Genomic DNA, 14,419 nt, shown 5'->3' with positions numbered 1-14,419 from the left:
TCCTCTGATATGTTTTTACATTTATTTGCATTTTGCAGAAAAAAAAGCTGTTTTTAATTAACACTTTCAGTAAAGCACAGTAGATGTAATGAGGGGGCTAAATGAGCAACTTTTAATCAAGATTTATGTAGCTTAAAACAGCTGGAAATGTTTCCTGACACAGACTGATCCGCAGCAGCAGATATCAGTTGTTTTCTATTAGAAATCTGGGAGCGCCACCTAGTGGTCTGCTGCAGAATCTAGAATGTAAAGTCTGGGTTATAGTTCATACACACAGATGACTTTGTTAAGCTCAAGACTGATTGTTAAAGTCTACAACAAATGATGATTTAAAGCAGCATCGGATCAGATTCTGCATCAGTTTGGCCTTTATCCATAGGGTGTGTTGGTGAAATCTAATTAAGTTACAAACATTTTGATATCTAATTAATTGTAAACTGTTTCTCCAGTGTCTCAAATGTTTTGCTTCTCTGTTTTAATTCATAGTGAACTTGGACCGTTTGACAGAACATGACATCTGAAGTCTGCATGGAATGTGGTAAGTGTTGTTTTTGTTATCAATGTCAATTGAGTATTCACTCTTACTTGGTCATTTAATAATTGTTTTATCACTGTCTAAACTGATATTGGCTTTTTAAAGTACTCTGATTGATAAATGACAAAAATCAGAGGGTGTTTTACAACAAAAACATTTATCCTCTGCAGGTGTCATTGCCCTTAATGTCAGCCCAGGAAATTCACTGCATTTCTGAAATGATTCTGCCGACTGTTAGTGTTATTTAATGTTTCCCTGAGGCATATGTAGTGATGTTAAAAACACACAATACTCAGTAAAGTACAAGTATGTCAGTTTTTAATGTTGCTTCAAACAGCTGTCATTGTTAAAATAACAAAACTTCAGGTAGGAGTCCAACAGTACAACTTCCAGCATAGAGTTCTTATAGGAACATCAGCACTTTGTAAGGCAAAGAAAGGCAGACGGGCAATCCCATTTGTTTCCCATTTGTTGTATCTGCTCATTTCTTTAAGTGGATGTTCAGTAGTGCAAAGCAGAAACAGAAATCTTTGGCTAAGAGAGCACAGGAGTAAACAATCATTATTTGTAGGCACAGACTCACTGTAGCGTCTGTCAAAGAGTAAAATATCTGACTTCTGTTTTCCCTAAACCCTATATAGCTTCACATATACGTCAGTATTGCTTTTCTAAGACAAAGCCAATTCTTAGTGCTGGAAAGATTTTTCTCTGCTACAAGCTTGAGGGCACTTTGTTTAAATTCCAGCATTGTTAAAATGTTGGCAGGAAAGTAGGTGCATTTAAAATCATTCTTCTAGGAAAAACAAGCAGCTGCTGAGGTATACTTATAGACGTTTGTCCCTCCTCTTCCTCACTGGCCCTGGCCCTGACCTGGCAGTGCCCCCAGAAGGCCGTTGGCTGTGGTGAAGAGGTTGATGGGAGAGGACCCATCTGTAATGAGGGTGGACTTGAGCCCAAGAGCCTGGAGCATCTTCACCTGGAGGAGAGAAAACGTATGATGTAAGTTTCAAATGCTACACTCTGCTAATGATTAGCAGAAACTCTTATTAAAACATGCATTTTAAATTCTTTATACAGTACAATACAGTACCTGCAGCTCAGGTCCAGCTCTGGCCAGCTCCTTCAGGGTGTCTTTGCCCAGACTCTCCATCAGCTGCCCGAAGCGCTGACTCTCTATCTCACCCAAACGCTCCTGTTTCTCCACCTCTAGACGGTCCATCTCCTTCTTATAGTTCAGCTCCTGCTCACGAGCCTTCGCCAACCGCAGCAGCTCTGCCTCCTAAACATGCAGAGGATTGTTTATATATGTATATATTTATGCATTCATGATGAGGACTTGAGCTAGATAATGATGAGCAGGAGTAGTATGAGGAATTGTGAAAGAAGTGGTGCGGATAGGATTAGTCAAAGCTCTTCTCTGTCTGCTTTCCTCACTTGTAGTAGTGTTAGTAGGAGAAGAAACAGCAGTAGAGGAAGAGGAAGGTGTGAACATACCGCCTCAATCTTCTGAGCTTCAGCCTTCAGTTTGGCCTCGTTGACAGCTGCCTCTCCCTGAATACGAGCTGCCTCTGCCCGAGACTGAGCTTCAGCCTTTGCAGCTCCTGTACTCTCCACAGCAGCACTGAGACACAGATTCACAGGTTAAAGACAATGAAGTGGAAGTGAAGTTATTTTGATGGTACCAATGCATGTACACCTCCTGTTTTTGTTTTTTTAAAATGTTGCTGAAGTTTTGTCTGCTTGTTTTTTGGGTCTAGTATTAATCTGGAATGGGGAAAAAAACTGGAGCTTCACCAGTTAACACAGTCACCTGAGGGCTTCCAGCTCCAGCAGCTCCTTCCTGGCTCTCTCAGCCTCGGCCTGGTCAGTGATTTTCTGTCTCTCAAGCTTACCCCGAGCCTCCTGCTCCAGACGCTCTGCCTCATGTCTGCAGACAGAGAAAATATTATGATGCTGAATGAAAGCCTCTCACTGTGTGTGTGTCTGTGTTGTGTTGCAGACCTTGCAGCTGCCTCCTGAGAGTTGGTGGTGATCTCGATGGCCAGCTGGACGCTCTTCTGCAGGGCGTCTCGTGTCCTCTGGTCGACAGGCTCCACAGACTGGATGTCTACGCTGCTGATCACCAGATTGTTCTGATTGAAGCGAAGGCTCGGACGCAAAGACATCTTCTCATCAAATCCAAACACGGCTGAACAGATGATCCGGTTGGAGTTCTGAGGACAGAGGACATCTTGGACTGTTCAGATTCAAACTCACAGGGCATGACAGAGAAATGCTTCAGCTATAGCAGATCTGGATGGACAAATAAGAAGCACGCATCCCGACCCCAGCCTCAAACTGATGATGATGAATATTGTGCATATGCTGTTTACAAGACACTATTTCTCTGACACTGAAGCACGAACCTTGTGGAAGTCATCAAACTGCACAGAGGCGACGGCTCCTCTGATCCGTGAGGCGATGGCTTTACAGGCGTCTCCAACAAAGTCAGGGACTGAAAACAGAGCTGTTGCATCAGCAGCGTCTGCTGGAGATTTCACATCAAAGTGCCTGAAGAGGAAGAGAAGGATGGACCACAGTCAGTGAGCAGGCCGTCAGATAGGAGACAGAAATCTGTCTCTGTAGGTTTGAGGACAATTTGTATTTCAAGTTCTTTCTCACCGACCTCCATGTAGAGTTGTCTAATTCATTAAATAGTGACAATAGTGTTTAGTTTGTATATCATTTTGTGGGTTTGTGCAGAGACCTCAAGCATGTCTACTATGTCTTCTTTTTATGTGTATTTGTCTAAATGTTATACTGCTCAAAAGTTTACATTTCTTTGACTACAAAAATCAAGTGAAACTGCAGACACAGTGGTGGGTCATTGTTGTGTAGTGTGAACTGTGTGTAGTGTTACCAGTTGTAGGAGAGCTGTAGCTGCAGGCGGGCATGGTCGGCTGTCTCGATGGTGATGATGTCGGTGCAGAAGTCTGGCCCCAGCAGGAGGCACACAGACTTGATGACGTTGGGCCTCTTTGGTTTGTCTCCAGACAGCGACAGCACGGTGAACTGCTCATCGGGTCCCAGCATCACCATCTCCGGCCCAAACACCACCCTGCAGGTGCAACAGGACCCTCATCAGTTCAGCTAATTCATTTAACCTCACACATTCTGTAGCACGGGAGCCCCACCTGGCCTTCTTCTCTCTGTAGTCATACACCTGAACGGCGCCGTTGTGTGGGACCCTGTACGAGACCACCTTGGTCTTGTCTCTTGGCTCTCCCTGTGCAGACCGGGTGCGGTCTGAGCGATCAGCTAGAGGGTCGACAAGTGAAGTCAGCAGGGCCTCAACATTTGGGGGAAGCACCTTCTGCCATAACTCCTCATCGTGAGTCAGCATGTAGGTGTGACCAATCACTGCTCGCACCTGAGAGGCCGGACATTGTGCTGAAGTCAGTTACCACAACAACTAAAGTATTAACAAATTGCATAATCCCACGCTACCACCAGCATTTTAACTCGCTTTAAAACCAGACAAAAAATGGCTGAAATAAAATGATGGACAATTTGCAGGATCCATGCTAAGTTCTGTAATTTGTACCTTTCCAGTTTTTATGTCCCTGACGTAGATGCCCTCGTTCTCGTCCAGTGGGATGGCCTCTCTCTTCAGGACCACCTCAACAGTGGCAGGAGGGACGTATTCGATAGGGCCCCGCAGCATCCAGCGATCTCCGGGGCGACGAAGAATACCACTCCTCCTCGAGCGCTTGGCCCGTTCGTCTTCCCCCTCTTGCTCCTCCTCTTCCTCTTGCTGGCAGAGAGAACGGGGGAGAGACAGGAGGAGGACGGAGAAAAGGGTTAACGTGGCGATGCATTGAGGAGGAGAAGGAAGAGGCGGAGGGGTAGAAGGGACTGGAGAGGAGCACTGAGTAAAAATAAACATCCAATAACATGATGGGAACATAAAGTGAAGAAATAAAGGAGGAGAAATCAGAGGATGGAGGAAGAGGGGGCAGAGGAAGAAGAGAAGGGGGCTATGGGTTAGCCAGGTTAGGAAGAAAAGATGAAGCAGTAAAGGACAGACTCTCCTATTGTAATTCTGCTTCTTTGTCCACTGACCTCACCCTGAGGCATTTATTATCCATTTGACAAATCCCCTCGTTAAAGAACTCTTGACTCACCTTTCAACCACACAGTCGCACCCTTAACTACATACCTCCCTCACAAAGATCTGTGCTCATTTATCAGTGGTCGTTTGTCTTTTTACAGAGGTGTGCCAGCACAAAGTTTGCTTTTCTAATCTTTTCTCCGATCAACTGGTTTCACAGGCCAAGCACGGGATTTCTGACAAGGCATGACTTCTATACTCCTACACAAACTACATTCCAGCAGAAGTGTAGGGAAATATTTGCACAAACAGGCAGCAGAAGTTTCTTTATGTCTCAAAACATTTGTCTTGATGTTTGAAGCTCAACAACAGACTGTGGTATTTGGGCGTTTTCCAGGCACGCCTGCTATTGCATGAATGTAGGTGCAAAGGGCTTGATGAAGATGAAGAAATACTCTGAGGCAATCACAGAGAAGTGTGACATCAGCACACATGTCTATCCAGGAAGACCAAGCTCTCTGGCAGGAGCAGGACACAGCTGGGTTCTGTACACTGATCTATTTGTTACACTCGGGGTCAATAAACCTAATTTAATTGTTGATTACTCAAATGTGATCAAATGCCACACACACGGCAAAGAAACAGGATAACAGTGAAGATCACAACAGCAAATTCTCCAGATCTCACCTGGTCCACGTCGTTGAAGGCCTCCACAGCTCGCAGCACCAGACCCTCCTCCTCTGACAGCACGTACACATCCTGGATGCCATTTTCAAGGAGTTCTCCTGGCTGCAGGAAGAATGAGAGCTCGCCCTGACAGGAAAAGAAGACATATGAACAGAAAAAGTTAATATTCACTTATTACAGATAAAACAGTCAAATTTACACTCGGCCTGAAGCCTCCATGACACCTTACCTTCACCACCCTCTTCTTGCCCAGCTGAGGTTTACCGTCATGTCCGACCGGGTCCAGAATCACACAGTACTGCCTGCTGCTCAAGGTGGTCACATCCACCACCCCCACCACCTCCTCCGACACAGAGGGGATGTGCGCCTCCCTGTCAGCCATGGTGACCAGCCACTCCTCCCCGGTGCGACGGTCTCGTCCACCGGCATCTTTGAAGGGCCGCAGGGCGCGAACGTGCAGCGCTTTCTGAGGATGCAGTGAAGAGTTCCCATGTGAAACAAGTTGCTCATAAAAATACAACTAGATATAAAATTAAGAGTTGCTTTTTTTCACCTTGTCAGTCAGGATGAAAGCGTTGACGATGTCAACAACCTCTTCATGGGCTCCTGGCAGGTACGCCCCCACTTTACTGACAAGCCACTCCTCACCTGAACACAGGAACAAGTCAGTCAAACATGTGTGTGCATGTGGGGAAAAAGGAGCTTTGTTAAAGATTCAGATTTGGTTTTCAGTGTTTGAGGCTGCATGTTACCTGTGACTCTCTGGACCCCTCCTCTGTCCTTGCCCTCCTTGCGAGCTCTCAGCCTGATGGCCTGGTTCTCTCGGATCACTGTGGCCTTAATGGTCTCCAGCACCACCACCTCCTTCCTGGGGATGTAGGTCCCTGAAACAGAATTGCATTTACCAAAGAAAATTCCATGAATGATTTGCTCCGAATTGCTGAAAATGAGAATATTTGAAGAATATTAAAATCCCACCTGGTCCTTCAAACAGCCACTCATCTCCAGCCACTCTCTTCTCTCCTCCTTCCACCTCAAAGTCCAGCAGAGCCTGCAGACGCAGAGCCGTGTCCGGAAAGACGATCTGCAGCGGGGTCACGTCCTGACAGAAAAAACACAGTGCGTCATCTCACCAACAACTGTTTGTGTGGAAATAAAAACATAATCCTGTGTAAAGGACATGGGCTGACCTGCTGGAGCTCCTCTCCAGGGTAAAGGGGGAACGGGTCCCGCGTCAGGCGGATCTCCAGGTCAGCATGCCGGAGCTTGGCCTGGCCTGACTGGTCAAAGAGGACTTGGTGATCGTCGTCACGGGCCACAGGGTTCGCCACCACACAGTAGTGGCGAGGCGGCACCATGACCATCCGTACCGGTGAAAAAAGCACTCTGAGGAAGAAAAAGAAGATTTAACATTATTCAGGTCGGAGTGAGAATTAACATGCGACTTTAGAGGTGGTCCTGACTGTGACCCTTCTCAGACCTCTCATTGTCCTGGCGGATATATGTCAGTGGTCCGATCTCCACCCGAGCAATGTTGGTGTTCTGGTCGAGCACATGGATGTAGTGATGAGGAGGGATCCGGATGATTGATGTCTCCATATCTGGAACGTGGTTTCCTGAAAACACACAGAAGAAGAAGTGAATAAAAACACACTGGAAACACAAGAAAACAAGTCCTGAAGAAAACACGTTTTTATTGTTTTTGTGGCAACATGATTTCAAAATAAAATACCACACAAAATTAGGAACCTTTCTACCATTCAAAGTTCAATAGAAAGCAAAGCAGCACTGTGGGTAAATACGTGTATTGACATTTTTATCAAGTGATACAGCTAAGACACTCATGTGACCTGGGCCGTAGGAATCCCGGCGGCCCCGGGGCCAAAGTCTCTATAGGAACACTCAAGATCATAAAAAGACATAACTGTCCTGACGAGAGACAGAGAAAAAACCCATATAATTATAAACATTTAAATAATGTAAAATTTAATTATGAATTTATATTATTTATGAGTTCTGCTGAACACTGAGCTCAACGACCCTGCACGAAGCAGACTTTTATTTTGAAACGACCTCATTAATTCATCCTCATCATGTATTATCATGTAAGACACACCAGTAGCTGCAGCTCATTGATCTTTTGAAATAGGCCTTTACTCAGCAACAGCTAAACTGAGCATTAATCAATAAAACCAATCAGCTAATCTCAGTTATTTATTAAGGATCAGCTCATTCCTGCTGATCCAATGTAAAGATCTTTGTTTGTCTGTTGATCAGGTTTGGTTCCAATTAAATAGCTCCTGATGCTCAGTTTCATTACAGATGATGGCTTCAAAACATTCTGATTATTGAGAGACACTGTGCAACTACAGGAGAATGGTAGGAGGTATTGAAAGCCTGAGGAGGCTCCTGTGGAACAGCTGCGGCTTGGTGGCAGCTCTGTTCTCTATAATTTAACTAAGGACTGCTTCCTGGATCTCAGGCCTGCTTGGGCTGCGCTTCCTGGTTTAAAGGGACCTGACTTGTCATGGAGACAACTCCCAAACCAAAGCCCATTGCAAATACAGAGGATTTAAAGACACCGTCGCTGTTAGAGAGTGGCACCAAGTTCAATGGCATAAATTAAGAGACTTTATAGGACGCTGAGATGAGTCCGGGAATCATTTAAAAAGCACCAAGTGCACCCAGTCATTGACTTACTGGCAACTTCTTACATTTCTGCTGGAGGATCAAATGGATAAATGAGGCGATGAGTTGAATCAAACACGCCGATTAAAAGGTCTTCTACTAATTATTCATGAATCAGCTTCTGTTCGGTTCTGTTGAGCAGAAATCGTCTCTGCTGAATGTGAAGATTTCAAACTTTGACATTTCTAAAGGGAGTTCTGCTGCAGAGCTCCTGGATCTTACCTCGTCGCTGTGCGGCCCTGTTCGGTTCGGTTCTGCAGGCAGACAGATGGTTTGATGTCCCCTCACGTATAGGTCCGGACTCTGTGACGCAGGTAGAGCTGCTGAAAACTCTGTGGGAGCGATCCTACAAAGACACGCAATTATGCTGTAAAGTAGGGGGGTGTGGCTCCACGGTGATCCCGGAAAACACCGAGCAGCCCTCACGTGGTTTCCCGACCTCTGCGTCAGAGGAGGAGCAGCTGACGGTCAGAGGGTCCGGGGCTGCAGCCTCGCTGACAGTAAACCCGACAAGAGCACCCCGGCACACACACCTGCAGAATCCAGACCACTAAACAAAAAAACACAAAGACAAACAGCGGTTTTATAGAATATTACCAGTCAGCAGGCTGCTATAGACTCTGGTTATCGGACTTTATTCTGGTAATATTATGACTTTATTTTCTTGGATTACCAACATTATAACGACTTTTCCCCGCATATTATTACGAGTAATGTAATGTAGGCCTATAACAGTATTTTCTCAATATTATGATCTTGAAAACTCCTCAAACCATGTGGTTGTTACTTGAGTGCATCAGCATGTTTTACAAAGCTGGTCACAAAAAGCCACAAGAACAGAAGTTAAAGAACAGTTCACCGACACAGATACACAGACAGACAACACGGCGTGGCAATGGTTAAAGCGAGAGAATAAAATAAAGTTGTACAACCTTGTAATTTTATTTAAATCGTATTTCAATGCAGTCATTTATTTAAACACACACACAATCAGGGTAATATTATAGATATTTAATGGTTAAACAAACAATACAGCCGAGACAGAAACAAAGAACGAAAGAGAAATACTAAAGCAGCAGCACACACACTCATTTATCCAGCTCCACCGCCACGCTTCGACTGATTACATTGTTTAGAGGGTGTTCAGATTTAAATTTTTAATGTATTATCTTAGTATAAATAATGATGGCGCCCTCTGCTGGACAATACTGGAATACAGAAAAAGACAGCTGCTGGTGACATCCTGCGACTACTTCACAAAGACACTGCTTCACCTCTAATGAAGCATTTTGTTAGAATTAACGGATAAATCCACACGCAGGATGAAAATCGACTTTGATTCTGTAAAACTTTTCTTCATTTAGGCATTTAATATCTCACATATATACTGCAAGCAGGACAGTGTGGAGGAGGTGCACAACAGACACACAGGGGTTAACAATCTTCATCACAAATGATACACATAGAGCCACGGCATGCTTCATCCGTGCGCTGCAGGCTGGACACAACATTTCATAAACATCTTACAGTAACAGAGAGAACAAACAGCTCAGGAAACATTTGTGAAAATATCTGAGGAACATCTGTACAGACCTTTGGTTGAATATGTGCTCCTGTATATACCTCTAGTGTACAATATACATATTTAGATCTAATTTAAATACTAATTTGGCTAAAATGAATATCAAAAAATAGTATGTATATAATTGACATGTGATACGCCATCTTCCACTGTACACACACTGATAAATGAGCTGAACATGCGTCTCTTCCCTTTGTGTAAACAACACGATGAGCAGGTTTGTTCACACACACACACACACACACACATTAAGTACAAAAGATCAGCTTTTAACAACACACGCACACACACACTTACACAGGAAGACTGACTACATGTGGTTAAGATTGCTTGGTATAAAATAGATTTCTTTAAATATTACAAAGGTCATTTGAAATGAACTGACGCAGTACATAGAGAGTCCAAGAGTCAAATGAGAACATCCAGGTTTTTGTTCCAGCAGCAACAAAATGGTTCAGTAATAATAAAAAAAAGGGTTAAAACTCTGGTTCCCAAACACCTTCTGATCACATGGATGGATCATCAACGTTTTTTTCCCACCAAGAAATTAAAGTGATGTTTGCGTTAAAAAGTTCTGATCACCTCAGAACTTTACACTGGCTGCTATTATACCGTGTGAACATACTTACAGTGTTTGTATGTTCGGTCTTCACTCTCTTTTAGCTCTGTTATGGTCTTTTATGATTCCTGAGTGTCTGGATACTTAGCTGAAAGATGCTAAACAGAAGCTTTTTACAGCTTTTTATTTTAAAAAACTTGCTGGAGCAAAAGATGAAGAACATCTAAATTACCAAGAGAGAAAGCTGAGATAACAGAGCTAATGGCACAATGACGGCTGCTAGATGTCGATTAAATAAAAACCTCAACAACACTAGCTGCCCTGTTAGCACAGTTTAGCTGGAAGAGCTAATGTTGGCTCATGTTTAGAGTGGTTAGTGTTTCCTGTCAGCTGATGGTGCTGCTGTGCACACCTTTGTCAGAAAATAACAGACTGCACATGTTTTAAATAGTATCAAACGTCTTTGTCAGGAACATGTTTCACTCTTTCACAAAGTGACAGTGGGTTTGCTGTAAGGCTGCTAGAACAGAAGCTGGATATCATGTGACTTCAGCTTTACAATGTCACAAAATAAAACTTAATGTTACAATATTAGTGTTTAACAGTAATATAATAATCTACTCGGGAGTTTCTCCTCACAATAAGCCACTCCAATGTATGAGTCTTTGTTTGGTTCATGCTCCTTAAAGACAGAGAGAGTTCTGTTCCAGCTTCAGAACAGAAACCAGGTCAGCCGTCAGTCAGAAATGTGAGAGAAGGTCCCAGTTTGAAAGTTTGGTTTTGGAAGCACAGTGAAGATTAAGTGCTGGTGTTCCAGGCTGAGAGAGGAGACAAGGGTCTGACTGTGCAGCTCAGAGCAGAGAAACTGCTCCAGCGGTCTCCTGCTTCTCTTCCTGTTTCACTTCCTGAGGTTGAAGGTGGATATCGTGATTGTTTTTATAAAAGGTCTTCAGTCCAACATGGCATCCAGTTGGTCAGCCAGGTCGTCGAACATGTTGCCAATGTCGTCCAGAATGGTCCCTGCAGACTTCACTGTGCTTGCTCTGCTGGTGTAAAAAGATGAGACAGGAAACATCAAAAACTACACAAATACATCAATATGATGCAATGTAAGAGGAGAATCTGGCCTGAAGGTGGCGCTATCAGGGTGAAGTGAACATTTTAATATAAAGCGGTAATGTAGTAGACTGAGAATGTCTGCTGGTCTCACCTGTCAGAGCTGTCCTCCTGGTTCAGTTTTCTCTCAACAGCCTTTAGAGCAGCTTCTAGAGAAGTACTGGTCTGATCCAGTCTCTGCTGGACCACCTCAGTCCCGCAGGATGACTCAGCATGGCCTGGACCCACCACACAGACCTGAGGCCTTGCTGCTGCCAGAGAGGGACTCTGAGGGGCCGATGCTGGAGCCGAGGACCCACGGGAGGGTGAGGACGGAGAGGTGAAGGCCACACTTTGAACCGCATTGACAGTTATAGTAGGAGAGGAGAGTCCTGCTGAGACAAAACAAGGTCCGTTTTTAATTTCTAAACATGTCCAAAGTATAAATTCAGTGGTAACAACTTTCCACTCTGAGACGAGAAAAAATACTTAAGTTACAATGACGTGTGTGTATCTTACCCTGTGCAGCCAGCAGACTGTGACGGAGAGGTTTTGGGGCGACCGCAGGAGGTTTAGGGGACAGAGGAGGTTTGATGGGAGACCCTGTTGCTGGACTGCCTGGCCTCGCTGGACTGGCTGGCCTCGCTGGACTGGCTGGCCTAGCTGGACTGGCCGGCCTCTCCAAACTGGCTTCACTGATCCTCAGACTGACCTCTTCCTGGTTTCTGGAAGGAGGCCTGCTGCCGCCAGACTCAGATCCGGTTGCCTCTGGTCCCTCTCTGCTGGGGGAGCCCTGCTCCTTGTCTTTGGGTTTGTGTCGGCGCTTCACAGTGTCCGACTCTTTCAGATTAAACTCTGGAACATCCAGATTCTTGGCTGCCTGTTTGTCTGGAGGCTCCAGCACAGCCTCGGCCCTGGGTGGACCGGGAGCTTTGGGCCTCTGTTTGATAGTCAGGTTGCCCTCCTCAGCAAATGGGATGCACTCACTGGAGCTGTTCTGAGGAGACGAGGACCCTTCCAGTCCACGACCTTTTGATTCCTCTTCCTCAGAGTCAGACTTCACCCCGCGGTCGAGCTCAGTGCTGCTGTTGGTCTGTGTTGGAGCACATTCGCTGTGCACCCTCCTTCTCACCCCTGCATTTTCTCTGGTCTCCGCAGAGCTGGGCGAGGAGGGAAGCGCCTCCTGCTGAGCCTCATTAGGTTTCGGTCCTGGGGGGTTGTTCCCGTCTGTGCTTCCTTCCAGAGAAGCTGCGATGCTCCTCACACTCCCTGGACTATCAGTCACCACTCCACCAGAGGATGACGTTGTGCTGCTGTCGCTCAACTCCCCGCTGGTGGTGCTGCTGACTGAGCTCAGTCTTTTTGGAGGAGGTGGGGGAGGACCTTTTTTCCGGGCACGCACTGCAAATGACTGACTGCGTCCCACATTGCCGTTCTTCTCTGGACTTGACTGTAACCGAGCCAGCTGACTGCGGCCAGGCTTTCGAGTCAAAGTGGCGTAGGACTGCACGTTTGCAGAAGGAAATGCGGGCTCGTCATCATCGTCATCAGGCTCTCCGTCTGACAGAGCGTAACGGGTCATGCTCTGGGCACGCTTCTTAGGTGGTGTCAGGGTCATGGAGTGGTTCTCATGCCTGGGTGATGAGTTCAGGTCAGTGGAGCCACAGTTAGAGTGCAGATAGCTGAAACCCTTCAGTGCTGGTGAGCCATGAGGGGAGGGGCTATGAGATCCAGACAGATTGGGCTTGGCTGGAATGGCTGGGTACTTAAACACTGTGGCTGTTCCCAGAGGTACCTGTTTGGGCAACTGTTGCTGCTGTTGGTGCCTCTGGTCCCAGCCCTCTGGGAGGTTCCTCTCCTTGGCAGGGCTGCCTTCCAGGCTCTCCTGGGACCAGCTGTGGGGGGTGATAGAGGCTGTAGGGGGTTCCTGAGAGCGCCCTGAGCCTCTGGACCGGGTGTCGATACTCTCCTGGCTCTGGGACATCCCCACTTGGTTCTTGATGGCCAAACCTTCCTCACAGCCTCCATAGTGGCTGGACATAGCTGTCTGCAGCTCTGCGCTCAGCTCGCTGTCCTGGAAGGTCAGCATCTTTGGGGTGTGAGGTGAAGAGCATTCACCTCCAGAGTCGGATGGCTCGATGGTGACGAGGTGGAGAGCTCCGGGGGCTTTTCGTTGCAGGGTGCCTTGGCCTGATTCAGCCTGAAGAATTGCCCTCTGGATGTCACACAGCTTCTTCACTGCCAACATCAGCTTCTTCTGGTGGCCTGGAAGGAAAACTCAACCATCAAACCAAAAGTCCCAAAATTCACATTACAATCCAGCAGTGTAAAGCTCTGATGTGTCCTCACCCAGCTTTGTGATGCCGATTTCCTGCAGATCCTCCCACGTGAGGTCTTTTACAATAGTAATGGAGTCATAGCCATTTTCTGAGAGTTTTTTGTGGTACTGTGGGAGGCCGATGGCACTGAGCCACTCACCTAGATCGGACTGTGAGAAAAAAAGATTATGAATTTGTGTGCTTAGCAGTTACATAGAACGTATAGAAAACAGATGTGAGTCTCACTGGGGTGTACTCAGGCAGCCACTCTGGGATGTTCAGGTTGTTGATTTCGATGGAGATTTTCTTGCGGTGTCCTGGTTTGGTCACTCCGATGGCAGTCAGATCCTGCAAGCATGACAGATCAGTTTTTTCTACAGGTTTTTGAGCACAGTCAGACAGGCCTATCAGTACATTTTAGTTTTTTCTGTCAATTAACATTAGGATGTTTACACCTTGCAGAACTATATATAAACACCAGTGAGTTTGTTCACCTCAGGAGTCATCCTGCTGATAGTCGGTACATCATATCCATTGTTCAGGAAATTCGTAGTGTATTGCTCCAGCTGGAAGTCGCTCAGCCACTGATAGATAGCCTCTGCATCCTAAAACACACAAAGGTAAAAACACCCAAGTGACTTCAGTTTCTACAGATGACTTGCACTGTCAGATGTTGGTTTTTGTCTTCTTGGCAATGATCAGGACTGCCATGAAATGTGTAAACAAAAAAGTGTGAAGTGAGTTTGAGTGTCAGTAAAGGTTTCACCTTCCCCTCCAGCAGCTGCTGAGGACGAACAAACTGCTGCGAGAAGCTCTGCTCCGCAGGCCGCTGCACTGTGACCGTCTGCTTCCGAGGAGTCCCTCC

The 14,419-nt window shown here is 46.0% G+C and overlaps 2 protein-coding genes across 10 annotated transcripts in view; both read right to left on the bottom strand.

Moving 5' to 3' along the window:
* Positions 1–836: 836 nt before the first annotated feature.
* mvp (major vault protein) lies at positions 837–8,390 on the bottom strand. 2 transcript variants are annotated; one of them, XM_028412281.1, is made up of 18 exons: positions 8,223–8,390; positions 7,062–7,071; positions 6,793–6,931; positions 6,503–6,698; positions 6,291–6,414; positions 6,065–6,196; positions 5,866–5,960; positions 5,542–5,778; positions 5,313–5,438; positions 4,119–4,328; positions 3,709–3,944; positions 3,435–3,632; positions 2,941–3,085; positions 2,537–2,748; positions 2,346–2,462; positions 2,030–2,156; positions 1,626–1,814; positions 837–1,511 (listed from the first exon to the last, which is right to left on the bottom strand). In XM_028412281.1, exons 3-18 carry the CDS (start codon positions 6,909–6,911, stop codon positions 1,386–1,388), a joined length of 2,589 nt encoding a protein of 862 aa, XP_028268082.1. In that variant the 5' UTR covers positions 6,912–6,931; positions 7,062–7,071; positions 8,223–8,390; the 3' UTR covers positions 837–1,385. The 2 variants fall into 2 exon arrangements, with proteins under 2 accessions (XP_028268082.1, XP_028268081.1); XM_028412280.1 differs by lacking the exon at positions 7,062–7,071 and having other exon boundaries at positions 6,793–6,928.
* Positions 8,391–8,999: 609 nt separating this feature from the next.
* LOC114440015 (caskin-2-like) overlaps positions 9,000–14,419 on the bottom strand; it is a 40,133-nt gene continuing 34,713 nt past the window's right edge. For 7 of the 8 annotated variants that reach the window (XM_028412247.1, XM_028412249.1, XM_028412251.1 and 4 more), the window contains 7 exons: positions 14,321–14,418; positions 14,049–14,159; positions 13,801–13,902; positions 13,586–13,724; positions 11,756–13,501; positions 11,352–11,628; positions 9,000–11,187 (listed from right to left, as the gene is read on the bottom strand). In XM_028412247.1, coding sequence (XP_028268048.1) covers positions 11,091–11,187; positions 11,352–11,628; positions 11,756–13,501; positions 13,586–13,724; positions 13,801–13,902; positions 14,049–14,159; positions 14,321–14,418 — 2,570 coding nt within the window. In that variant the 3' untranslated portion in view covers positions 9,000–11,090. The remainder of the gene's footprint in view (positions 11,188–11,351; positions 11,629–11,755; positions 13,502–13,585; positions 13,725–13,800; positions 13,903–14,048; positions 14,160–14,320; position 14,419) is intronic. The other variant, XM_028412248.1, reaches the window with a different exon arrangement.

The sequence above is a fragment of the Parambassis ranga genome, chromosome 8 (genome assembly GCF_900634625.1).
Source record: "Parambassis ranga chromosome 8, fParRan2.1, whole genome shotgun sequence".
NCBI classification, from domain to species: Eukaryota; Metazoa; Chordata; class Actinopteri; family Ambassidae; genus Parambassis; species Parambassis ranga.
The sequence above is the reverse complement of the archived record's forward strand: the minus strand, read 5'-3'. Positions and strand labels throughout refer to the sequence as shown.